The 24251-nt window shown below is 43.4% G+C and overlaps 4 protein-coding genes and 2 non-coding genes across 6 annotated transcripts; 3 read left to right on the forward strand and 3 right to left on the reverse strand. All coding sequences in view use genetic code 12, as the record gives it.

Moving 5' to 3' along the window:
- Positions 1-287: 287 nt before the first annotated feature.
- Positions 288-15128, forward strand: MDN1 (AAA family ATPase midasin; the record flags this gene model as incomplete). The annotated part of the gene is made up of 1 exon (XM_029034258.2): positions 288-15128. The coding sequence occupies one exon, from the start codon at positions 288-290 to the stop codon at positions 15126-15128; it is 14841 nt and encodes a 4946-aa protein (XP_028889500.2).
- Positions 15129-15178: 50 nt separating this feature from the next.
- On the reverse strand, positions 15179-16417 carry PTC8 (Ptc8p; the record flags this gene model as incomplete). Its single annotated transcript, XM_029034259.2, has 1 exon — positions 15179-16417. One exon carries the CDS (start codon positions 16415-16417, stop codon positions 15179-15181), a length of 1239 nt encoding a protein of 412 aa, XP_028889501.2.
- Positions 16418-17078: 661 nt separating this feature from the next.
- On the reverse strand, positions 17079-21779 carry ARO1 (pentafunctional protein ARO1p; the record flags this gene model as incomplete). The annotated part of the gene is made up of 1 exon (XM_029034260.2): positions 17079-21779. The coding sequence occupies one exon, from the start codon at positions 21777-21779 to the stop codon at positions 17079-17081; it is 4701 nt and encodes a 1566-aa protein (XP_028889502.2).
- Positions 21780-22108: 329 nt separating this feature from the next.
- CJI96_0002718 (tRNA adenylyltransferase) lies at positions 22109-23737 on the reverse strand (the record flags this gene model as incomplete). Its single annotated transcript, XM_029034261.2, has 1 exon — positions 22109-23737. The coding sequence occupies one exon, from the start codon at positions 23735-23737 to the stop codon at positions 22109-22111; it is 1629 nt and encodes a 542-aa protein (XP_028889503.2).
- Positions 23738-24090: 353 nt separating this feature from the next.
- CJI96_0002719 lies at positions 24091-24166 on the forward strand. The gene has a single exon. It is a non-coding gene; the product is annotated as a tRNA-Arg (tRNA).
- Position 24167: 1 nt separating this feature from the next.
- On the forward strand, positions 24168-24240 carry CJI96_0002720. The gene has a single exon. It is a non-coding gene; the product is annotated as a tRNA-Phe (tRNA).
- The last annotated feature ends 11 nt before the right edge of the window (positions 24241-24251 follow it).

Consider the following 24251-nt stretch of genomic DNA (forward strand, 5'->3'; position numbering starts at 1 on the left):
CCAAAGTTTAGGTGCACCACACGTTGAAGTATTCTTACCGTCGACACATTTCATTCAGAGTGCTAGACCTTGCAACTCTCGCCTTAATTTTTTTGTTTCTATTGATACGTTTATTTCATTTTTGATTCTCTTATTTTTCAATTTTTTTTTTTTTCTTTTATTTATTTATTTCTTTCTTTCTCTCCTACGATGTATGGGACCAGTGAGAACTGTACAAGCCGATGCTCATCGCACTATATTTTTTGCCTCAACAAACTACTTTCACTGGTATAGTTCAACTTGCAAGCATGAGTCACTTCGTTGCTTTGAATGTCAATGACGCCGCTGTAAGGCTTAATATCTATAAACACCAGTTTCCGCAAAAAGCGGTTCCAGAACCGCTTGAGTTCACTGACCTGTTGATAGCTCACGATTTGGATAAGCTTGCAGCTCTAGCATTGCACCCTGACGCTACTTTGGCGATCTACTATGCGTACGGACCAATATTTCTTGACTTAATGGCTCGTTGGGTGCAGAATCCAGCCTGGTTTGAAAGAAACTATTGTGAGAGTCAGGGGATTACAAATCTAGCTCAGGGCTCCATTATACTTTTAGCATTATCTCGTGTCATTGGTTTGGCACCAGAATCTACAAACTTGATAGAGCACTTCCTCGAATCTTATAAAGAGGAGGTTGATATTGACGTATCACTACCACCTTCAGACTTGCAAGCATTACTTTTGGCATTCTACCGTATTTACACATCAAATCCGCACAAGTTCAAACATTTCATTGACCTCAACAAATTATACAATGTCATAAATTTAGAGGATGAAGCTTATAATGTTTCCAAGATGATAGCGATCAGAATTCTTAGCAGATACCTCAATTCATCCGAAGAATCGCAAGCAATCATGATCCAAAAGCATGTCAAGGGTTCATTTGAGGGCTCATTTGACGGACAATCCCAGATAGACTATAGATTTCTCCCATTGATAGAAGCTAAAAGATTCTCGAACCACACAAGATTGCCAACTTCGGTTTCTCACACGCAATCTGGCCAGCTCAAGATCCATCAGAATGAGTTGTCAAGTCTTGTCACTTGCGTCTGCGGGGTCCTCCTTTTTAACAAAAACTCAGAAAAGAAGCAAACAGAAGAAGAACAATTCGTTCCCATTGAGGGCTCCGTTGAGGTTTTGAGGTGCTTGGCTTCTCACCTCCTGAAGGACAAGCCAGTGTTGCTTCATGGTGAGCCCGGATCCGGAAAAACATTTCTTATTAATCAGATGGCAAAGTATATGAATTGCTCAGACTCAATCGTCAAGATACATTTGGGTGAACAGACAGACGCAAAGCTTCTCTTAGGGACATATACCTCAGGAGACACACCCGGCTCCTTTCAATGGAGGTCGGGTGTTTTAACTACAGCTGTGAAAGAGGGAAAGTGGATTTTGGTCGAGGACATTGACAAAGCTCCAACAGAAGTCCTTTCCATCCTCCTTGTGTTATTGGAAAAAAGGGAGCTCAATATACCTTCCAGAGGAGAGATCATAAAGGCTCACAGCGGATTCCAACTCATATCAACCATAAGTACTTTGACAGACCGTAACTCAAAAGTACCTGATATGATTGGGTTACGTCTTTGGGAACAAATTGAGATGCCCAGACTCTCCGAACCTGACTTGAAAGCAATTCTCACTACTAAGTTTCCTATCATTTCCAAGTTCATTCCCAAATTCATTACGCTATACAACAGAGTACTCCACATATTTTCCATGCCGGCATTTATTTCCCTTAATAAAGGTTCACATCCAAGATCGATTTCTGCAAGAGACTTGATCAAATTTTGCAGACGCTGCGATATGTTGCTTCGCACAAAAGGTGCCACTAGCGATGACTCTCTTCTCGAGAGCATGATTTACGAAAGTATATTTGCTGAGGCAGTAGAATGTTTTGGCAGTGCCCTCACTGAAGCATCTGCATCTGTACCGTTGATGAATGCTATCGGGGAAGTTTTGGAAATCTCGAGCACCAGGATCAACGTTTTCATTGATAGCTACGTGCCCTCTTTTCATGTTGAAAATGACACCATTGAAATTGGGAGGGCGCTACTTCAAAAAAGCTCAGTTGACAAAGCCCTTCTCCGTCGAGATGCTAGTAGGCAAGCCAATTTTGCACGCACTAAACACCTGAAAAGGTTGATGGAGCAAATCGCCGTGGCAGTACAAATGGTCGAACCCGTCTTGTTGGTCGGTGAGACCGGTACAGGTAAAACTACTGTTGTTCAAGAGGTGGCAAAGATGATGAACAAAAAATTGACTGCAATTAATGTCTCGCAACAAACGGAATCGAGTGATTTGCTAGGTGGATTCAAGCCAGTTAACACGATGACTGTTGCCATTCCATTACAGGAATCTTTCGAGAGTCTTTTTCTAGCCACATTCTCACAAAAGAAAAATGTCAAGTTTTCTGAATTGTTGTCTAAATGTTTTAACAAGAAGCAATGGAAGAATGTTTCAAAACTTTGGAAAGAAGCTGTAAAAATGGCAAGGGCCACTTTGGAAAAAGCTGAGAGTCCTGACCCAGGCGACACTACGGAGGGCGCACCAAAGAAAAAGAGAAAATTGAGCTCGTCCGAGAAATCAGCGTTGCTTGAAAAATGGTTGGAATTCAATAAGGGCATCGAAAACTTTGAAGCGCAGGCCGCAAGTCTCGAGAGTTCTTTCGTCTTCAATTTCGTTGAAGGGTCTTTGGTGAAAGCCGTCAGAAACGGTGAATGGCTTCTTCTCGATGAAATAAACCTTGCATCTTCTGACACTCTCGAAAGTATTGCAGATCTTTTATCTGAGGTAAGTGACCAAAGATCTATTTTGCTCAGTGAGCGTGGCGATGTTGAGGCTATAAAGGCTCATCCCGACTTCCGCATCTTCGGTTGCATGAATCCGTCAACCGATGTTGGCAAGCGTGACTTACCAGCTAGTATTCGCTCTCGTTTCAGTGAAATCTACGTGCATTCTCCTGATAGAGACAAAGAAGATCTATTGCAAATTATAGACAAATACATCGACAGATATGCGGTTGGTGATGATTGGGTAGCTGACGACATCGCCGAACTATATCTCGAGGCAAAGTCTTTATCGGAAAAAAATAAGATCGTTGATGGTGCAAATCAAAAGCCACACTTCAGCATTCGTACACTTACCAGAACATTGACATACGTACGTGACATTGTCACCACATATGGATTGAGAAGATCGCTTTATGAGGGATTTTGTATGTCCTTCTTGACCTTACTTGACGCGAAATCAGAAAACTTGCTCAAACCAATCATTGAGAAATATACGATTGGGAAGACCAAGAATCCAAAATCAGCACTAAGTCAAATACCCAAGGCGCCATCCGGTGGGGATGCGCAATATACTCAGTTCAGACATTACTGGTTGAAAAAAGGTGCCCAAGAGATCGACCCGCAACCAAACTATATCATCACTCCTTTTGTCGAAAAGAATCTTCTTAACCTTGTGCGTGCAACTGCTAGTCGAAGATTTCCGGTCTTGATTCAGGGTCCCACTTCTGCAGGTAAAACGTCTATGATCAAATATTTAGCAGGAATATCTGGCCATAGCTTTGTTCGTATCAATAATCATGAACACACAGACTTACAGGAGTACTTAGGTACGTACGTCTCGGACTCAAGTGGAAAGTTGGTGTTCAGGGAGGGAGTTTTGGTTGAAGCCTTACGTAAGGGGTACTGGATAGTTCTAGATGAGCTCAATTTGGCGCCTACAGATGTACTCGAGGCCTTAAATCGTTTGCTCGATGACAACAGGGAACTTTTTATTCCAGAAACTCAAGAAGTCATTCATCCGCATCCCGATTTTATGCTCTTTGCTACGCAAAATCCTCCGGGGCTTTATGGTGGTAGAAAGGTTCTTTCGCGTGCTTTTAGAAACCGATTCCTTGAGTTACATTTCGATGATATACCCAAAGATGAGCTTGAAATCATTTTGAAAGACCGCTGTCAAATTGCGCCTTCATACGGTAAAAAGATTGTCGAAGTCTATAAGGAACTATCTCTACAGCGCCAGTCCTCCCGACTTTTTGAACAGAAGAACTCTTTCGCAACCCTCAGAGATCTCTTCCGTTGGGCCCTACGTGATGCAGTTGGCTATGAAGAATTAGCCGCAAACGGCTATATGCTCCTTGCAGAAAGGGTAAGAAATGATGATGAAAAGCTTGTTGTTAAAAATGCCATCGAAAAAGTTATGCGTGTTAAGCTTGACATGGATGCGTACTATGAGAAGCTAGAGAACAGAAGTATATTTAACGTCGAGCTGCCGATAGTTTGGACGAAGGCGATGCGAAGATTGGCAGTCTTGGTCGAAACGTCAATGAAATATAAGGAGCCGTTACTTTTAGTGGGTGAAACCGGATGTGGTAAGACAACAGTCTGTCAAATTATTGCACAAATCTACAACAAGCAATTAATTACTGTGAATGCTCACCAGAATACCGAGACGGGTGATATCTTGGGTGCTCAACGCCCCCTCAGAAACCGTTTCGAGATACGCGGTGAACTCGTGAAGAGCTTGGTGGCATTTTTTGAGGCACTAAACTTGGATATCAAATTGAAAGAGGCCAATGCTGAAGATTTGACAAAAATTTACCGCCAAACACTCAAGAAATTGACTGAAGATGATCGAGCGAAGGTGAGCGAGGAACTTATCTCAAAGATTGAAGACAACATAAGAAATGCCGGTATCCTTTTCGAATGGGTAGACGGTCCTTTGGTCCAAGCCATGAAGTCGGGCAATCTTTTCTTGCTTGATGAGATATCCTTGGCCGACGATTCTGTTTTGGAGAGACTCAACTCTGTTCTAGAACCCGAAAGAAGTCTTATGCTAGCAGAGAAAGGAACAGATGATGCATTCCTAGTAGCGCACGATGATTTCAACTTCTTGGCTACGATGAATCCAGGTGGAGATTACGGTAAAAAGGAGCTCTCTCCAGCTTTGCGTAACAGATTCACTGAGATTTGGGTTCCCTCCATGGAAGATTTCAATGATGTCAAGCATATTGTGAAGACTCGTCTCAAACCCGAAGTCGAGCACCTTTATAGTGCCATTACAGATTTCTCAGAATGGTTTGGGAAAAAATTGGGTAATGGAGTTGTTAACAACGGTGTGATCTCTCTTAGAGACATCCTAGCATGGGTGGAATTTATCAATTCTTGCGGGTCGTCGATACCAGTAGAGGCAGCATTTTATCATGGTGCCTCGATGGTGTTCATCGATGCACTAGGAACCAACAACACTGCTTTTTTAGCTGAGAATCAGAGAAAGCTTGCTGATTATAAAGCAGAGTGTTCTGAGAAGCTTGGTCTGTTGATTTCGAAGGACCTCGACGTATATTCGATAACTAAGAATCACTGCATTGAAGTGGGTCAGACGGCTTTCAGAGCGGGCCTCTTTGAAATTCCTCGTGTGAATGGATCTGATTTCAATGAATCTTTCAATTTGCATGCTCCAACTACGGCGGCTAACACTCTGCGTGTTATAAGAGCAATGCAAGTACATAAACCCATCCTTCTAGAAGGAAGTCCTGGCGTGGGAAAAACAAGTTTGATATCAGCTATCGCAAAGGCGACGGGCAATGAGTTGATAAGAATCAATCTTTCAGAGCAAACCGATTTGATTGATTTGTTTGGTTCTGATGCTCCAGTGGACGGTGGACAAACCGGCGAATTTGTTTGGCGAGATGCTCCATTTTTAAGAGCTATGAAGAACGGTGAATGGGTATTGTTGGATGAGATGAACCTCGCGTCTCAATCTGTTTTGGAGGGATTGAATGCATGTTTAGATCATAGAGGTGAGGCCTACATTCCTGAACTTGACCGCTCATTTCCCCGTCATCCAGACTTCAAGGTGTTTGCTGCCCAGAATCCACAATATCAAGGTGGTGGCAGAAAGGGTTTACCAAAATCATTCGTGAACAGATTTTCTGTTGTATTTGTCGACACATTATCCGCCGACGATTTGACATTGATCGCTCACAAGATCTATCCAAGTGTTTCTGAGGATATATGTGAGAAGCTTGTCACGTTTGTTGCGCAATTAGACAAGGCCGTAGTTAAGGAGAGATCCTTTGGTTCACTTGGTGGCCCATGGGAATTCAACTTACGTGATGTTTTGAGATGGTTAAGCTCGTACAACTCTTTCAGAAATGTCAAGCACGAAAAAAACACAAATATTGGTGACTTTTTGAATATGATCATTTGCCAGAGATTTCGAACAACCGAAGATCGTTCCAAAGTGGAGGAGCTCTTTCAGTCTATATTCGGCGAACAGAGAGCTACAGCCTCTTACTACGGCATTGGATATGACTTTGTTCAAGCGGGAAGTGCAGTCATTAAAAGAAGCCAATTGATTCAGCATGTCAATTCAGCGGACAGGCTCAACTTAATCTCCCTCCAATGCAACATTCCCGTTCTTGAATCAGCAATTCGCAGTATTAATGAAAATATCCCTCTTATCATTTCTGGTCCATCGAATTCGGGTAAGACAGAATTGATAAGGTTTATTGCAAATGTTGTCGGAGTGGAATTAGCCGAGTTTGCTATGAATAGTGATGTCGATAGTATGGATATTTTGGGTGGATACGAGCAAGTGGACGTGACAAGGGCCATGTCAGACTTGATGAAAAGAACTTATCTTGTTTTCAGACATTTGGCAGTCGAAAACTGCATCTCTTCACAAGAAAATCCTACGGCTAGTAAGCTTGCTTTTGACTTGATGCAAATGATCGAAACGAGCCAGCTGATTGCTGATTCTTTTTCGTCAATAGCAACCGCATTCAAGGCATTTATAAGCCAATTTCAAAGCGACAAATTGGCAGAGTTGGCCGTTGAATTCGAGAAAGTTGATGCGAAAAGAAGAGAATGTGACATTGTTAGGTTTGAATGGTTCGACGGTTTGCTTGTTAAGGCTGTTGCAAATGGAGACTGGTTAGTCTTGGATAATGCCAATTTGTGCAACCCTTCAGTCCTCGATCGTCTCAACTCCCTATTGGAGACAAATGGGTCCTTGATCATCAATGAATGCAGCGCCGAAGATGGTATGCCTAGAGTTTTGACCCCACACCCCAACTTTAGATTATTTTTGACTGTCAACACCAAATATGGAGAATTGTCGAGAGCAATGAGAAACAGATGCATTGAGGTGCATATCGATGAACTTTCAGAAAGAGCGACACTATTTGATAGATTGACATTGGGTGTCACCGAACCATCCAAGGCAGAGAGTATGAAAGACATTTGCGATTTGATGAACAACCTTGAGTTTGGTACAAACAAAATGTGGAAGCCCTTGGCTGCTTTCATGCCTTCAAACGAGTCAACCTTAAGACGTTTTGCCACCATCCTCGATGCTTTCAACTTGCAAGAAAAAGACTTGGCAAATAGCGCCTTGGCAAGTAATCTAGCCCTATGTGACTTGAATTTCATCGAGTCTTTGGCCTCAAGTATTCTTCACTGTTCAGAATTTGACAATTCCCTCAGAAATGCAAGTGAGAACTTGCTTGGTGTCTTAAGAGTTCTTTCAAACGCTGAGTTCTTCGTGAAGTGCGAAGAAGAATACAAAAAGATCGAATCATGTCGAATCACGAAGGGGTTCACCAGGAACCAGGCGATCAATACACTCTTAAATGAGGCCATCATTTACTACTTGAGTGCTGGTCAATCAGTTGATTGGCTTCAACCAACATTGATGTTTCACGTGGCAGATAGACTTTACCAAAACTCCTTGCTTTTGAAATCGATACAGCGTAAAGCCAGCGAGGGCAAACTTCAGCAGCTTTCCTTTATCGAACTATCTGCGGCAGCTCATTTTGGCAGGGGAATGAAGAAAATACCAAAAGCCAACGTCTTTGGGTTTGTGGAAAGGTTACAAAGCTGGGCAGTTGATACTTTTATGGTACATGCTACCGCTTCAGTCACATTTGATGAGCCCATTTTCTCCGCTTTACTGGAACTTTTGGACATATGGAGCTCTTTAGTGAGGTCTGCAGGCTCTCAAAACCTTACCAAGTTAAGAGTATACCATGATTCTGTGAAGGCTTGGTTCGAACAAAACAAGTTTTTAGTCCAGTCGACTTCACAGGAGTTACCACATGCAACTATCTCCCTTGATTTAGAATTGACAACAGGAACTTCGATGACGACTATCTGGGACGCATTTCGTCAACTGTATCCAGAGACCATCGAGGCTTGGGAGTACTACAAGAAGCTCTTGTCTATTCTTACGGAGTTTGACACCTTGGTTTCCGACTATGATATGAGCGTTGAAGATGTGTCTTTCTTAAGACAACAGATGATCGACCTTTTTGGTACCATCATAGATGGGTCTGCCTCAGACACTGAATTGGCAACCTTATTTGAGTATTTGAATGGTGGGGTTGCAAAGATCCGTGAGGCAGTGAAAGGATCAGCTAAAAGACACAACGTTTTCGAGTCAGAATTCACCATGATATCTAACTTTGTGGAAACCAACAGCTTTTTCTCTGGAATTCAAACGTTGCAAACTCAATTGAAACTACTCGCTAAATCAGAAAAACCAACACTTTCTTTGTTTTATGCAAATTCATCAGCACTTTACGAACCATATCCAAGGCTCTTTGACAACTTGTGGACGAAGGGACAGCAATTAGGTATTAACGGGCTCTTCGGAGATGCACTTTTTGCAGAAGCTAATACGAAATGCAAGCAACTCGACAAGTGCGAGGGAAGGTTTCTTGACAAAGAGTTGGAGGACATGCGCCTTCTTGCGGCTGCCATCATCAAGAACTCACAGTCTGTTCTCCACGACCAGAAAAAGGTTTTTCTGGATCTTTTAATCGATTGGATAAGAAAAATTTTGGAGGCACACGATATAAGCCTTCCAGCCGTTTCTCGTGGTCAAGACAAGGAGAGTCTATACAAAGAGATTATTGAAACGGTCATCAAAAGTGGGAACGAAATTCTTGTAAATATATTCAGGTGCTACTTTGGACCAGCCATTGTACTCACAAATGAGCGCTCCTCGCTTTTAGCGTTGGGGAAGGCCTGGGTTTTATTTTCAAGTGGTTGTATCCAGCTTTTCGTTCCTAGCTCACCTATGGATCCTGCGATAGATGACCATGTGGCATACGATATCTCTCGAGCACAGAGAGAAACTCGCGAGAGACTATTGCAATCTTGGAAAAGTATAAGAGAAGCTAGTGTTGGAGATATCCCAACCCCTACGGAGATCGCATTGTCTACGATGAATTGTGAAGAAAGAAAAAGTCCAAGGATTTTTAGGCCAACTGATGATATCGATCAGGTCTTTGAGGAATGGACAAGCTTTATGAGTTCTTCAATCGACGAGACAGCCGTAAAGAATTTGCTTATTTGCGCCGAAAATTACGACGAGATGAATTTGAACAGGATCAATGTTTTTCAGCATAATTCATCGAATTTCTTGTCAAGATTGAGAACAAATCAAATCTATTATTCCGACCTCAATGATATTCTTGCAGGATATGTGTATGGATTGAAGCTCGGCATGAACTTGATGGTGATGGAAAAAGAGAATTCCAAAGCACAATTGCCTTATGGTCAGCTTTGGTCAACCAGTTTATCAACTCTTCTCAACTCCAGTCAATTGGAACAGACTTTCGAGCTGTTTATGTCTGCTAGTAAATCGATGGATGCTGGATCCGTTGAAGTGGAAAAACTGATGCTATTTTTTTTGAATTTGAGCTTCTTACAATATCATGAGGCATCAGATTTGAAGTTGGATTACGTCATAAACCTGGCCCTTCGGACCTTGTACTATAGATGGTACTACCGTAGGGCCAAGGAGGAGGAGCAAGCATCTCAGGAAGCCTCTCTTTACAAGCATCATGATAATCATGATGATGTTGATAGGGAATTCCAAGACCTTTTCCCAGATTACGAAGACGTGATGGAGGTCGACTCTAGACCCATAAAGAGCAATAGCGCCTTTTCTGAATTCTACCCCCAACTATGCGACTCCTACGTCAATTTCTTCTTGCGAAAGACTGCTATAAACACTAAAAAAGTCGTTCATCAAGGTGCAAAGCTTGCTCACGACCTCTCCAAGGTCAAAAACATGTTTGCGCACGGCACCAATCATTCCGATTCGATGGCTGCTCTTCTAAGCTCCATGCTTGACTTACATGAGACGTATTCGACACAAGAAAGTAATGACGTTGACTTCTACCATGGTGAGTCTCCTTTCGAATTTAGAAGAGCCATGAAAGTGGTAAGTAAGATTTACAATGCCGTTGCAAGCCTTTTGAACCAGTGGCCCGAACATGCCACTTTGCAGAATATTTCTAGAGTTGCTGAAGAGTTCATGCAATTTCCATCCAACAATCCTGTTTCAAGACTTCTTCAAAAAGTGGAGGTTATTTTCACGTATATCAACGAATGGGAAAAATTTGCCAGTAGCAAGGTTACATTGAAAGAATCCTACAAAGAACTCACCAAGTTGATTGTGAGCTGGAGAAAGCTCGAACTTCACTCGTGGAAAAAACTATTTGAGAATGAAGATTCAACCCACAGGATGAGAGTAGGAAAATGGTGGTTCTACCTCTTTGAAACCATTGTGGTTCCAATAATGCTGGACGAGGAGCTGAAGGATACTGAAAAAATGTCCACTACTCAACTCTTAGGCGCTTTGAATATTTTTATGAGCGAAACTACCTACGGCGAGTATGTTGCTCGTCTCGAGCTTGTAAAAGCATTCATGATTCACGTTTCGAAGATTGATGGCGGTCAAAAGACCGCAGACACCCTTTTCAATTTCACGAAATTCTACGAACAGTTTGTGCCGAATATCAACGAGACAATTTCTCAAAACAAGAGAACTCTTGAAAAGGAAGTTTCAGAAGTGATACTTCTTGCGAGCTGGAAGGATGTTAACATAGATGCTCTCAAGCAGAGCTCTCGTCGTTCCCACAGCAGTCTCTTCAAGATCGTGAGAAAGTACAGGGCGATTTTGGCAACACCTGTATCACCGCTAATCCAATCTGGTCTCTCAGTGGATTGTAAGGTTGAAATACCAAACAACTGCCATGAGGTTCTGAGACAGACTCTTCTGTTTAATCATGAAATAGAGATGTCAATTCTCAAAACGTGTGCGGAGGTGTCTTCGTGGAACGAGAGACCGAACAGACTCAAGAATCTTTCCATTATTCAAAAAAACATGCGCATATTTATTGAGAAGGTGGACCGCTCATCAGCTCCATCGTTGTATGCGTATGCAAAAGAAATCACTGAGGAGATGGAAAGGCTCAAAAAGGAGACACCTAAAGTCATGAACGATGAAACGAAAAAAGCTGTCGCTGCTTTGCGTACTCAGAAGCATAAGCTCCTTAGCGAAGTTCTCAAAGAGATGAGACGCATTGGCGTGAAGACGACAGTCAAGCCAGACATCAAGAAGGCGTTGGGTACCGTTAATTTGATCTTAACGAATAGTTCACCTTTTTCAACACTGAGATTGATGGGATATGATGAATTTTTCATGAGGGTCTTGGATTTGCTTCCTCGACTCAGAGCAGCGGTTTCTCAGGGCAATGAAGAGATTCCTCAAGGCGATCTAGAAAGAGGTTTGGCCGCATCAGAAAATTTGATGTTCAACCTAGTTACAGTAAGACGTCCAATTGTTCGTTTGACTTTATCGATCGAGAATTTGAGGACATTGGAGGAGTCTTTTGCGACATTCGTTGCTAAATCTCTGGAAAAGTCATTTAGTGTTTTCAAATCATTCGCCATCAAGCCGTTTTTCGAATCTGTGGGGAGAATCCGTATCTTCCTCAAAGAATTGGATACCATACTCGATTACATCTTTGAAGTCATCAGATGTACTGTATTCTTTACAGAAAACTTCGATTCGACGGTGTTTCAGGAAATCAAAGATTCTGTTTCCATGTGGAAATCTAAATTGCAATTCTCGGCTAAAACGATACCGACCGAAGATGATAGTGTAATATTAAGCAGTCACGAGGAGAATGTGAAAAAGACTGTCGTTGACTTGGGAACTTGGAAGCTGAAAAACCCTGAATTCGCTTTCATTGCTGATATTATTCTCAGTTGGCTTATTAAATGGTCTGAGGAAAATGATCCTATCCTGTCCGATGAATTGATTGATACATCATCCTTGGAGTCCTTAGAGAAGGAATTAAGAAAACTATCCAATTCAATTCTCGTTTCTGTCCAAAAAGTTGTCGAGTTGCATGAGGAGGACATCAGCATGGATGAGGACGCGTGGCTTCAGCTCTCGCAGCAAAGACTTTCTAACTCCATTAAAGCACTTCATCACGAAAAGATTGTGGGGGTGGTGGAGTTGGCTAGGTCTGTTCTCTTGAGTATCAAACATTCAGGGGAATCTTCTACGACTAGCGCAGCTTTGATTGCATTCACAATGCCCTTGATCCAGTCCTATCGAAAACTCGCATCAATAGTTCTTGATAAGTGCGTTGAGGACTACGTCCATATCTCAAGATCAACCTACATTTTGGCTACATCACTTCACAATTTGGCATCATCTGGATTTTGTTCACCTGAGCCACCGCAAGAGCAAAAGGAAGACGACAATTTGCACGAGGGTACTGGACTAGGAGACGGTGAAGGTGCCACAAATTCTAAAGACGCTGAAGAAGAAGAAGATTTGGATGAACATGCTCAGCAAGCAAATGAAGAGAACAAGAAGGACGAAGAGGATGACGACGGGGATAATGAAGATGCTGTTGAAATGGAAGGCGATATGGCTGGAGATCTTGAGGAGGCCTCAGACCAAGAAAATGACCAGGAAAGTGATGAGCAAGATCAAGATCTTGACGAGGAAGTGGATGACATTGACGATCTTGACCCAAATGCTGTTGATGAGAAGATGTGGGACGAAGAAGCTAAGGATGATTCCAAAGAAAAAGATTCTGATAAGATGCCCCAGCACACGCAAAACGACGACGATAACATGGAAGCTAACGAAGATGAAGAGAATCATAAAGAAAGAGATGGTGAGAATGAGAAAGATAATGATGAAAAACAAGACGAAGAAGGATCGGGTGACGAAGAGGACGTTGGAGAGCAAGAGGATGAAGTAAAGAACGACGCAAACGAAGATCTTGATGAATTCGTACCTGAGACTGAAACGTTGGACTTGCCAGAGGATATGAATTTGGACGATGAAGCGGAGGACAAGGAGCAAGAAGAAGAGAATGACGCTGACGAGTTTGATGATGGGTTGGACGATCAAGATGAGATGGGAGACGATCTGCCTGAAAAAATGGATGAAGTAGCAAAGGACGATGAGCAAGTTGATTCTGACATTGAAGAAGAAGAAGATGCAATGAAAGAGGTTGAAGAAGATGATGCCTCAGATGTTGAAAATCGTTCAGACGAAGAAGGGCAAAAACAAGAGGATTCTGAAGAAGAAGATGTCAAGGGACCAGAGGAGGCTCCCGAGGAACAAGAAGATGAAAAGGATTCTGCGGAAAAGGGTGATCGCGAGGCAGCTGGTCTTGAAGATGCTGAAGATGAACAGGACGAAAACGTCGATATGAATGCTGCATCGAAAGCTGCATCAGGTGAAAAAGGGGACGGCGCTGATAGCGAAGTACTTGAAGAGAAGGAAGACATTGGCGCCTCTGGTGCCGCTTCCGAATTGAATCAGATGGAAGACAAGGAGAAAGATTCAAACGAGAATCCGAACAATGAAATCCAAGAGTCATTGAAACAATTAGGCGACTCTTTGAAAGAGTTCCATCGTCGCAGGGAGGAAATAAAGGATGCATCTCAACATGACGAGCAAGAACAGGAGTCGAAAGCTGATGTCATGCCCGATGAGTTCGAACACGTTGAAGGAGAAAATACTGAACGCGATACCCAAGCTCTTGGTGCGGCAGATAATCAAGATCAAATACAAAAGATTGACGAGGAAAATGCCATCGATGATGAGGAGGATACTGCTGTTAAGATGGAGGAGAATAAAGATGACGCGATAAACAACAACGATGATATGGAAGTTGACGATAAGGAGCCCCAAGAAGAGACGGAAAATGCAAATGAAGAAGTTGGCTCGGAAAACTTAGGTGCATTCGTGGGAGAAAGAAGAGTTATGAAGGAAGAAGAGCAGGAGATTGATCTTGACTTGGACGACGCCGAGGAGACCAGAGCCGAACACAATATGAGAACTCAAGTTGATGAGGACTGGGAGATTGGTCGCAGTGACGTTCCAATTCATGATATCAATGAGGCAAGAGAATTGTGGAACCAGAGTGAATTGGCTACCCAGGAGTTGTCTTCTGGCTTGTGCGAGCAACTCAGGTTGATTTTGGAACCTACCTTGGCAACTAAGCTTAGAGGCGACTACAAAACGGGTAAGAGGCTCAACATGAAGAGAATTATCCCTTATATTGCGTCGGATTTCAGAAAGGATAAGATCTGGCTTAGGAGAACAAAGCCATCAAAGAGACAGTACCAAATAATGATTTCAGTCGATAACTCCAAGTCGATGAGCGAGAGTAAAGTCACGGAACTCACAATGCACAGTATCGCTTTAGTTTCCAAGGCGCTTACGCAGTTAGAAAGTGGGGGTTTGTCTATCGTCAGGTTCGGAGAGGATGTCAAGCTTATTCATCCGTTCGACAAACCATTCAATCAAGAGACCGGTGCGAGAGTATTTCAATGGCTTGACTTCCAGCAGGACCGCACTGACATAAAACAGTTGTGTTCAAAATCACTAAAGATCTTTGAGAACGCCCGGGCCACCTCTGGTGCCGACTTGTGGCAACTTCAAATCATCATCTCGGATGGTGTCTGTGAGGACCATGAGACCGTTGAACGGATGGTAAGACAAGCGAGAGAAGAGAAGGTTATGTTGGTATTCGTCATCATTGACGGTATTTCATCCAATGAGTCTATTCTTGATATGTCTCAAGTGAGTTACGTCCCTGATGCAAACACGGGTGCAATGTCCTTGAAAGTTAACAAATACTTGGATACATTCCCCTTCGATTTCTACGTGGTTGTGAGAAGTATCAATGAGCTTCCAGAGATGCTTTCATTGATATTGAGGCAGTATTTTACAGAAGTCGCCAGCACTTGATATCATATTCATGCAATTGAGGTTATATGTAATTAAATGCAAATCAAAGATTAGAGGTCGTAGTATGTAGAAGGAGCCCTCAATGGCCCTGTGGACTTTTTAGGTTGCTTTTTGTTCAGCGAGGTTGTCTTGGAAGATTTGATATTAGCGACAACTCTTGCAATGCAAATAGACATGTCATCTAGCTTGCCGCCCAAGCTGATGTTCTTCCCAAATCTGTTTGCCGGTAGCTTATTCACCATTTCATTATATGGGGTGTATGCGTTGTCGTCATAAGCCGTCAGCTTCGCTTTTCTAAGGATTTTATTGGCGACAGATCTCATGTCATCATTCTTGAAGTGAACGTACTCGTCTATCATATTGGCGATTTCCCAATCATGCAAATTATCTGTGATGCCATCAGAGCACATGACAATGATGTCGTCAGGTTGAAGCTTGATAGAGTCGACCCAGGCAACTTCAGAGGGCATCACATTAAGCGTCTGGGTGCCGATCTGTTGCGGGCATAGATCGGACACATGCTGTTCCTCATTCTTCTTGATGATTTCACCATTTCGAATAATTATAATTTTGGAGTCGCCAATGCTTATCATTTTCAAGTACTCGCCACTTAACATGCACAAGACAAGCGTAGAAGAGCCCCTCAAGTTCTGAAGGTCCATCAAATGTGAGGTATGCAAGTATGAATCGTCCAAGATCTGGTCGATGTCCCTTTTGTTGAGGTGATGAGGAGACGTGTTCAACTTGTATTCCGTCATGAGACGGCTCAACGTTTCCACCATCGACCTCAGCCAGATCCCCAGCAGACACTGTTCCCCCTTTGACTCCCACCCTGACACGCCGTCTGCAATCGCCATCACCGTAGGCGACACTAACATGGCGTCGTCGCCAGCTTTGATCGAAAGCGTATCCGCAGGGGAACCCTGGGGTCTTCTTCTGGGCAAAAGACTATTAAGCTGGGTAGGATCTGTCAAGTCGCTTAACGAGTGGACTGTTGGGTCAGACACGGTGGAATGGTGAGCAAACAGAGCGTAACCCAACTGGAACTTATATTTATCATTCAAGATGCTCTTCATCTGCTCCTTTGTCACCACTGGATACTGAATGTACGGGTTGGAAGCATTCTCTCTCTCTTCCCTCTTCTCAAGGTCTAGCTGTCTTTGCAGCTTACCAAAGATGGATCGCACGCTGCCAAAGAACCCTGTGGGCGCCAGCTCTGCGGTCTGCTCTGCTGCATGTTCAGCTTCTCGTAGGCACCTTGACAATGTAACAAATGACCGTCTTAGCATACTAGGTGAAGAAAATGATTTGTTTGTTGTAAGAGGGGAAATGCACCGGTTTAAGTAGGAAGAGCCATGCGTGAGGGCATTCTATGCATGAGTCCGATGGCGCTAGGGTTACTCCGAGAAGACGCAGTGTATGGCTGTGCAGGGTTCCCTCCCCTCGAGTTAGCGCACGTTGCTTTTTTCTTTCTTTTTTTCTTTTTTTCTGCGCTCGTTCTAGGTTGTTTTTTTTTTTTGCAACCATTTCCTCACCCCCTCGCTGGATCGATACCATTATTGAGAAGTAGCAAGTTTGTAATGGATTTATGCATACTCAAGATTTATTCTTGATTTGCTTCTTTTAGGCAGTAAAGATTAACCTCTACAAACTGTCTGTCTTGCATTTACTTGTGTTGGGTGATTTTGCATTGAACATGCAAATGCTGTGAGATCAAGACTTAAGCCATACGGTATAATTGCCCCATGTATAGTTTCAACACCCATAGTTCTACAGGCCATTTTAAATTTTTGCTTTCTCATTGCAAAGAATTCTAGTACGACGTAAGGCTTCGAGGATTATACAATTCAAAGCTTCGAAATGTTTCTATGTTGGCTTCAATGTTGTCAGCTAGTATCCTACACCAGGAGAATCAATTTCGTATGCTCTGTAAAATTCTATGTCTTACGTCTACTCTTGTACAACAGCCGTGTGAATGATTTTGTAAGGGGGAGTGAGACCGGTATGAACCTGAAATTGTCTCTCTCCTTGATTCACCAACATTTCAACCCCAGGAACAACCGTCCATTGGTACTTCTCTTGGGCAATCCGCATCATTGGGGTCACTCTTGGCTTGTACACAGCATCTAGAAGAGTAGGGTTGAAGCCCCCCTTCTTGGCTTTTGCACCGCGTTGTAGTAAGCTTTCCACACTATCTAAGAGGTTTTCATCCAATGGCTTGTCGGCAGCAACACAAGACACTGCCACCGAAACTGGCTCGGCAGCTGCAACTTGTTCTTGCATCTCCAAAACCTCGACGTTGTATTCTTGAGGCAAGAGGCTCACGATATCATGCAATTTAGAAGCAGTCCGGTTGATCATATAGATTTTGGCACATCCCAATTGATGCAAAGCATACGCAGCTGCCCTGGCTGTACCACCACCTCCAATCACCAATCCATTGACACTAGAGTTTTCAATAGATGGAACGCCGTTTCTGCTGAAAGACTTGGTGATTCCATACCAGTCCGTGTTATCACCAAAAAACTTATTAGGTTGACCCTTAAGTGGAACCACGGTATTCACCGCGCCGATAAGTTTAGCAGCGTCAGAGAATTCGTCAATGAACTTCATGATATCAAGCTTCAATGGCATAGTAACAGCCAATCCTCCAAAGTCTGGTTTCTTCATCAACTCGTTGTACACCTCCTCGGCGTTGCTACTCTCGAATCTACCAAATTTGTATGGTAGGCTCAATGCTTCGTAAGCAGAACCATGTAAATCTGGAGAACGCGAGTGCTCAATGGGCGAACCCACAACATTGAACTGCTTTCTATTCAAGATACCCACCAGAGTCAAAGAGGAATTGATCTCAGCAACGGTGACCTCTTCTTGGGAAGCATTGCCGGGCATAAGCTCGCTTGTGACAGGCGTAAAAATCGTATTCAACATCTTTGATAACTTTCCTTGCTCTCCGAGGTTGTATGCAATGAGCGGGGTGTTCTGATGACTAGCTCTGAAGTTCTCCAACAAAATGTTCTCCTGGAAGTTCACAGCAGTTCCAATCAATCTGATGACATCTGCATTCAAGCTAAACGCAGCATTGTATCTATTATCCCAAGCTGGTTCATCCCATCTCTCTTTGCCATGTATGTCAACATAAGTCGCAACTATTTTTGTGAAGCCCTTCTTTTCAAAAATTTTCTTGGTGACAACTGTAGGGATGTTCAATTGCAAATCCAAGAACTCAACTCCGAGTTTAATGGCTAACGCAGTCAATTCCTGATACGTTTCGAGGTCTTCATCGGGGAATGATCCACCTTGACTTCTAGTACGAACAGTAAAGATGATTGGCAAGCTGATATGTTTTCTAAGTAAAGCGACTTGTTCAGCAACGAAGCTTGAAGTTTGATCCTTCAACAAATCAACTCTAATTTCGACAGCAGAGCAAGCAGCGGTGATATCCTCCAAAGCTTCAACGATGCCATCATAGCTTTCAAGCTTGAGATTAGCAGCAAATGTCCTATCCCTAGGGATTTTGAAAGTTTCGAGGCCGGTGATCGTCTTGATGAAGTTAGCGAAAGATTGCCTTAACTTTTGAAATTCGTTGTCCGTCGAACAGTGAGCTGAATAGAATAAGTAGTTCGAGCACTCATGATACCATTTCTCCCTTCTTTGCCAAACGTCCTTGACTTCACTGACGTACGCTGGTCTTGTAGCATCTGAATTCAAGAAAACGATCGTCTCATCTAGATCACGATGCAAGTGAAGAACGATTCCGGTCTTCTTGTGATTTTTTAAAAGCGCTCTACATTCCTCACTTTCAACAACACCGCCTCCAGTTGAAATAACATGGCCAGTTGGCTTTTCACTTAAAATTTTCTTAAGAAGGTTGGCTTCAATCTCGCGGAACTTTTGCCAACTTTCGTTCTTGATGAAGTCCCTGATATCACCATGCTCCTCCTCAAAGACCGAATCCGCATCAATGAGATCAAAACCGAGTAGCTCAGCCATCCAGCGACTCACTGTGGACTTACCCGCGGCTCTCATGCCAATAACAATTATAGACTTATCACCATTCTTAGCGGTGTTAGCAAGGAGACTTATATCATTCAAATCTCTTGGTGGTTCGAATCCATCGAGATCGACACCAAAATTGGTATGCAAAACATCCCACCACCCTGGCCATGTTTTGCCTGTGCATGATCTTTCGGTAATCAAGACAGACTCAGAGCACATTCCAGCAAGCAAAGAGAACGACATAGCGACCCTGTGGTCATCATAAGTCTTGACTCCGCCAGTCTCAGCCAGCGGTGCCTTCAAATTCTTGTAATCCACTCCGTAAATCTCGATACCATCGGGCAATTCATTAGCAGTCACGCCAAACTTGGCCAATTCATCAACCATGGCCTTGATTCTGTTACATTCCTTCACCCTCTGATTCGCGATACCAGTAATCTGGGTAGGCGTTGAGTCATTTGCAATAGCCGCAACAACTGAAGCAGTTAGGAAAGCGTCTGTCATTGGCTCCATATCAACGTGCTTCAAAGGCTTAAGAGTACCTCTTTTTGGTCCCTTAACAGTAGTTGACGTGGAAGTCTGCTCGACAATGCAACCCATTGGCTTCAAAACATCCACAGCAAATCTGGCATCACCCTGCAAAGAAGATGACCCGATGTTGGGAACAGTGCATGATGTACCAGTCATAGCTGCAAAAGCCAATGGATATGTCGCTGAAGACGCATCAGATTCTATCTCGTAAACCTCAGGGTTCTTGTAAACACCTTTAGGTATATGGTAAGTGTGTTCCTCTGTCGTCGACTTCACAACGTTAATGCCAAATGATTTCATCATGGAGATAGTCATGTCTATGTACAATTGTGATATTGGTTTTCCGCCAACAAGTGCCAACGTCACTTCGTTATCAGCGTATGGAGCGCACATTAAGATGGACGAAACGTACTGCGAGGATATGGTAGCAGCAAGTTCAATTCTGCCACCTTTGAGGCCTTTACCTGCCTTGATCTTTAGAGGTAAGGAGCCCTCATTGTTTAGGTATTCAATATCGGAGCCGTTGCTTCTCAACGCATCGACTAATGGCCCAACAGGTCTCTCTTGCATTCTGGCATTACCAGTCAAGATTGTATGATCACCAGAGTCTGTGTTCAAATTTACTAAAGCAGCAACTGTGGTCAAAAATCTAGAGGCGGTTCCGGCGTTACCCAAGTAGATTTGTTCGTCACAAGTTTTCAAATTCCCACCGTTACCGGTCACCACAATGGTTTCACCATTATCTTCAGTGCGAATATCAGCCCCCTTCAAAGCTGAAACCGCACTTAACATATGCTTGGTGTCATCCGAGTGCAACAAGTTCTTGATCTTCACCGTTCCAAGACCAAGCGCAGCTAAAATTAACGCTCTGTTAGAGATAGATTTGGACCCGGGAGGGATCACTGTATTCGTAGCGGGAGTAGTTTCCGGGTTGAAAGGTTTCACAAGGGTTTCATCAGTGAGAACAAACCTGAGATCTTCACGAGAAACCTCATGTGCTTTCCACTGGTAGCATTTTCCGATCGCTTCAAGGATGACTGTTCTGATTTTGGATCCATCATTCTTCTTGTCCACAGCCATCTTTTTCAAAACACTGTCAACGACCACTAGATGCCTTTTGAAGCCAACATTCAGAAGAAATGTCTTGTCGTCGAGTGATGTTGGAAGGTTGTATGCATTGAGACACTTAATGAGTCTTGCTACACCAACAGGACTAAGGATTCCCCAGTATCTGGATAATTCGGCCTCAAGAACCATACCAATGGACACACACTCACCGTGGAGAGCCTGAGGAGTTACAATGGCCTCAATGGCATGTCCAATGGTGTGGCCAAAGTTGAGCAAGTTTCTCAAGCTCGATTCCTTCTCATCTTTGGACACCACCTCTGCCTTCACTCTGATCAGGCCCAATACCGTCTTTACCAAGTCAGTTTTGATCTCAGCAAGATCGATGGAATCCGAAGTCACAACATTAATGAAAGTCGAGGCGAAATTCTCGAGTCTGGTGAATTCTGCTTCATCCCAAATTGCAGCTGTTTTCACAACCTCAGCCATACCGTTGATGAATTGTCTTGTAGGCAATGTTTCCAAGAATGAAACATCCACAAACACATACTTTGGTTGGTGGAAGGCGCCAATGAAGTTCTTACCCAAAGGTGTGTCAATGGCAGTCTTACCACCAACAGAACTATCAACCATTGCAAGCAACGTTGTAGGCACCTGCACCACACGTACGCCTCTCATGAACGTGGCAGCAACAAACCCAATCATATCACCCACAACACCACCGCCCACAGCAAGAATCACTGTATCTCTAGTGCATCCATTCAACAAAAGAAAATCCTCCACTTTGGCCTTCGTGTCTCTGGACTTGTTGTTCTCACCAGGAGAGACGGCATAGGAAAGAAGTCTTGAATTTGGTCTCTCCTCCTTGATCTGAGCTTCGAAAGAAGCCTTCAATTTTCGGAATGGAGCTGTCTTCTCCATGTTCTCATCTGTGATTATGACATAGGTGGATGTGGCCAAGTTCTGGAGAGTTTCTTTGACGATGTGGTCCTGAATTCCGTAACCAACATGGATGGAATCGGACCCAAGAATCGTCACCTTCTCTACATGAGCCATTGAGTGTACTAGAGATTGCGACGATAACTACTTTTTTGAAAAGTCCACTTTTTTCACTGCGTTCTCAACGATGACTGATTTTCGCGGTCCAACACTCAAGAGTGGTGCAGTACCTTGCATTTACGACCTATGCGGTTGCAAAAATATGAAACACAGCGTTTTGATGAAGAGCGTTTAGATGAAGATTGATTTGAAAGGGGGTCTGAGGTTTCTACACCTTTTTCTCACACTCCTTTTTCATTTTGCAGACGAAATTGGACCGTCTGTCGAATATTACCTGGCAAGTATCGAATCGTCAGATGATCATCCCAAGTAGTAGAGCATCTTGCCTAATTAAGAACACTACGTAGGTGTTCGATGCATTCTTCGGCGCTGCCGTGAGGATGATCAAGCTGCCACCTCACCACCTCAAGAGTGACATCCTTCATCCATGGACCTGGCTTTTTGTTGAGTGCCTTAGATATCATTTTACCGTCGACAACAGGCTTTAAATCGGTGGCTTTTTCGAGACCTTCAGACTTGATCGTCTCCAACAAACTTTCATACTGGAAGGCTATCTCATGAAAAGCCGTTTCATTAAATGGCAAGTGCAAGCCATCTGGCGTAGGAACTTCAGCCGTACGGTTCTCGGTTTCTACCCCCTTTAAGTAATCACTGAAAGCTCCAAATGCAACAGACAACGGGAAGTGGTCGCCATATTGACGTATATACAATCCAAGGTCAGAGCGGGTGATTTGAGATGGGTTTTCGAAGTACCTGTCGAAGGTGGTGAAGCCACTAGTATTCTTGAGGATGTTGCTAACAGTATCGTAATCAGCTTTGCCAAAGCGTAAGCCTTCCTTGAGAATCACCTCTGGGTAGTGAGTAAGTGACTGTTTTCTTGGGTTTAGCCTGACGTTGATTTCACTGTAGGGTTCCAAGATTACGCAGAGCCAAAAAGCTTTCGTTGCTGCCTTATCTTGCAGAACAGCTTGCCAAATGGCCTGAAGAAGTGGAATGTCATTTGCACTTTTCACTGAGTTAGTAAATGATCGCATATGCTGGGTCGCAGCATCAATGCGGGACGACACTTTTTTATCGAAATGTCGAATTTGCTCACACAAATCTTTATCATTAAGTTCGTTAACTGTAGATACCAAGACACCTGGGTTGAAGATACTTTCACTAAATCCAACATGATTAAGCAAGCGGAGCCCGTAGCTCACGTTATTGCCTGTAAGAATCTTGTCGGTTTCCACACCCACACGTTCTCTGCTGATCTTATGAACCAAGGCACTTCTGATATGGGAATCTTTCATTGCGGAAAGAGTATCAGGCTCTATGACAAAATCAAACCTTGCGGCAAATCGTATAAGTCTCAAAACTCGTAAGGGATCATCCACAAAGGTTTTGAGCGGCTGAAGAGGTGTTCTGAGTAAACCATTCTTTAGATCCTCAATACCTCGTCCGGTAAAATCCTCGACTTTGTTTCTATTGAGATTGTAAAATAACGCATTTAAAGTAGCATCTCGTCTCAACGCGTCTTCCTCCGCCGTTCCACAGTCAACTATCGGTACTCGACTCTCCTCAGTATACTGTTCACTCCTCAAATTCACGAAGTCAACATCCAACCCAAAAAGCCTTGCAGTGCAAGTTTCTAAATGTTTAGACTTCTCTGGGTTCTTCTTTATAGTATGAAGGCTTGTGGAATTGGCGCCTAATTTTATACCCTTCTTCTCAGTGTACTCAAGTAGCTTAGAGGCAAACTCTTCCCCTGAAAGAACATTGACAGCGATATCGAGATCGTGGCTCTCTTTGCCAAGAAGCTTATCTCTGACCCAGCCACCAGTAATCCTCAATTCTAGCTTGTCAGCATCTGGCACATAGGAATTGTACTCATCACAAAAGTTCACCAATAGCTTCTTGATCGTTTCTTCTCGTTCATCTAGCACGATCGATGAGTTGACTTGTGAATGCATGCTTCTGAGGAAATATGCGGTACGAAACAATAGGAGGTTGGGGCAGAGGCGAATTGACCTGTTTGTGTATTTGAAGGGTTGAAGTCGTGTGAAAAGACTACCTCTCATCAAGTAGGTAACGGGATCGTGCTAGTGAGATGCGTGTCGCACAATCTCAAGCTTAGGGTTATGCAACCTGAAAAATCAAGCGACAACTCCAGCATGCGAGGCCCTCTTTGGTCATTTTCAAGCATGCGAATACAAATATTGATTGATAATTGTGAGAAAACTTTAAAGAGCGATGTTTAAAGAGAAATTTGGGAGATACACTTAAAGTATCTAACGATTGAGCCGCTTTCCTCAACTACAAACTCGCCTGCGTGGCGTAATGGTTAGCGCATTTGACTTCTAATCAAAAGATTCCGGGTTCGAGTCCCGGCGTGGGTTCCATGCGGTTTTAGCTCAGTTGGGAGAGCGTCAGACTGAAGATCTGGAGGTCCTGTGTTCGATCCACAGAAATCGCAAGCTATTTTTT

Source organism: Candidozyma auris, chromosome 3 (assembly GCF_003013715.1).
Source record: "Candidozyma auris chromosome 3, complete sequence".
Classification (NCBI taxonomy): domain Eukaryota; kingdom Fungi; phylum Ascomycota; class Pichiomycetes; order Serinales; family Metschnikowiaceae; genus Candidozyma; species Candidozyma auris.